Source organism: Amphimedon queenslandica, unplaced genomic scaffold (assembly GCF_000090795.2).
Source record: "Amphimedon queenslandica unplaced genomic scaffold, v1.1 AMPQUscaffold_8037_Cont20016, whole genome shotgun sequence".
NCBI classification, from domain to species: domain Eukaryota; kingdom Metazoa; phylum Porifera; class Demospongiae; order Haplosclerida; family Niphatidae; genus Amphimedon; species Amphimedon queenslandica.
Window position 1 is genome coordinate 1 of NW_003551683.1, and position 2328 is coordinate 2328.

The 2328-nt window shown below is 33.8% G+C and overlaps 1 protein-coding gene and 1 non-coding gene across 2 annotated transcripts; both read right to left on the minus strand.

The window, feature by feature from the left end:
• Positions 1–81: 81 nt before the first annotated feature.
• LOC105315790 (UV excision repair protein RAD23 homolog A-like) lies at positions 82–2195 on the minus strand (the record flags this gene model as incomplete). Its single annotated transcript, XM_011410537.2, has 5 exons — positions 2029–2195; positions 1712–1790; positions 1266–1384; positions 1114–1211; positions 82–209 (listed from the first exon to the last, which is right to left on the minus strand). Coding segments are annotated over exons 1-5 (490 nt in total), but the record flags the coding sequence as incomplete, so codon positions are not given.
• On the minus strand, positions 1434–1506 carry Trnat-ugu (transfer RNA threonine (anticodon UGU)). Its single transcript has one exon. It is a non-coding gene; the product is annotated as a tRNA-Thr (tRNA).
• Positions 2196–2328: the final 133 nt, after the last annotated feature.

Below are 2328 nucleotides of genomic sequence, written 5' to 3' on the forward strand. Positions count from 1 at the left end.
TTTGCACATTAATTTTTAAAAAGTAAAATTTACCAAAAATACAGATAATGAGAATTTATTGTGTGTGTGTGTGTGTGTCACATGTGATGGTGTCATGTGACATACCTAGTGTCGACAAGGCTTGGTCAAATTCTGAGGATGAGGAGGCCGTTGAGCTCGTCTGTCCCCCACCAGCTCCGGCATCAGTGGACTCAGTACCAGTTGTACCACTAGACAAAGAAATTAATAAAGTGATTATTATTATTATTATTATTATTATTGTTATAAAAATAATGTACATGTACAAACACAATGACCAGAACCAGAAAATATACTAGGGGAAAGAGGAAGAACCCAGAGGAGACAACAAAAAACCCCAAAACTAACAAAAAGGAAACACAAACAAATAAGAAAGAAAAATTAGCTAAGGAAAAGAAAAAGCTAGATCTGGCCATCTAAGACAGCTATTATTATTATTATTATTATTATTATGAACACACACACAGCTTGCGAAAGCAAGCCAGAAGTTACAAAAATTATCGGTTCACAACAAGTAAACATAGATAATAATTAGTGATCATTGTATAGTCCGTCTAATGATATTCGCAGTCCCCAACAACACCGTCTTTTGAATATGTTCCACCCTTATAACAATTATTATTATTATTATTATTATTATTATTATTATTATTATTATGTTTAAAATGCTGATTCTTATAAGCTAGGCCATTGGAAAAGTTATAATGAAAAATCATTGTGGAACTAAAATAACAAAAATTTCCTTTTGTCATTTAAAACAAATAAAATAAGGTTAATCTATTTCCTCTCTCTCTCACACACATATACATGTACATGTACTTGTACATATATAGTTAAAGTTGCTACTAAGGGCAAAGTGGACATAACTTTAACTTTACATCATATAATAATGCAATATAAAGTACATTACATGTATATTCACATAACTCACATATACAGTACTTATAAGATTATCAGTGGCATATCATGTAAGTATGTTTAATAGTATAATTAATAGGCATAATCTCTTGGGAAATAACTGCAAATAATTTTAAAAATAACAGCTGCTAAAGGTGCTACACAAATCTTTCTAAAAATATATAAATATAGACGGACCTTGGGGCGCTAGTGGTAGTTGGAGCTGTTGCACTGGACGATGGTTGGGGCGTAGCACCACTTGTGGATGGGGTACTACTGCTAGAGGTGCTGGAAGTCTATAAAAAAAGAGGAAGAATAAGTTTGGTGACTAAATAAATAAATTAAATTACTTCTTGTGGTTTTGGCGTCGGAGCAGGAGGTGGTTTTATCTTGCTCACCATGACAACGACAAAATTCGACTCCTGGATACTGTAGTCTGATAGCGGCTGGGAATCATTTAAAATTTTACCTGAAAAAAAATACGTGAGCAATTTTGAAAGAAAAAAAAGAAAATAAAAAGCCCCCAGAGAGATTTGAACTCTCGACCCCTGGTTTACAAGACCAGTGCTCTAACCGCTGAGCTATGGAGGCAACTTTCATCTCAGCAAAAAATAACTATGTTTGAATTTCATGATTTCAAAAAAAAGTACACACAACCAATATAAATAAAGTACTGCATTGCTGAAATAGTGTCATTATCATTTTTACATTAACAAAATTTTGAATGGAATAGAATCATTATTATTGTTATTATTATTATTAGAATGTTAATGATACTAAATATTAAATCAATTACCTGAATATATTAATTTCTGGCCTGCAGCTGGGAATGCTTCTCCTTGGTTCGCCTCTATTGCCTTTTTCAAATCTAAAACCTAAAAAATTAAGCGGTAGAATCAATTCCATTAGGAATAATGGATCGACTATTAATAAAAGTGATTCGGTACATTTAGCAATTACTTGTTTTATCTTCAACTAAAAACCAGTATTTGCCTTTTATTGTAAACTTTTCATACACTTACATGTAGCTTTACAATAACCTTCTTATTTAAGGACATTTAAAGTAACATAATTACATGTATAAATATACATGTACACAAAATCTTCCATTACCGAGGCTGATTCCTCTATCTCTATCTTAAAAGTCTTCTGTTGTAAGGTCTTGACCGTGATGATCATCTTCTACTCTTTATTATTACTCCTAGTTCAGTGAGAATCCGGTTCTAATGCTTTTTGGGGCCTCTTCTTCCAAAATGCTGAGCATGAGATGGTAAATGGGCGGGGCTAGGTTTCAACTTTTGCGCATGCGTAGACGAGGTGTCCGACCTCCCCCGGCAAAGCAGGCAAAATGGCGGTTCTCCCAAACCAGCTAGCTCACGAGTTTCACGGGCACCAAGAAGCCATTAGAGCCAT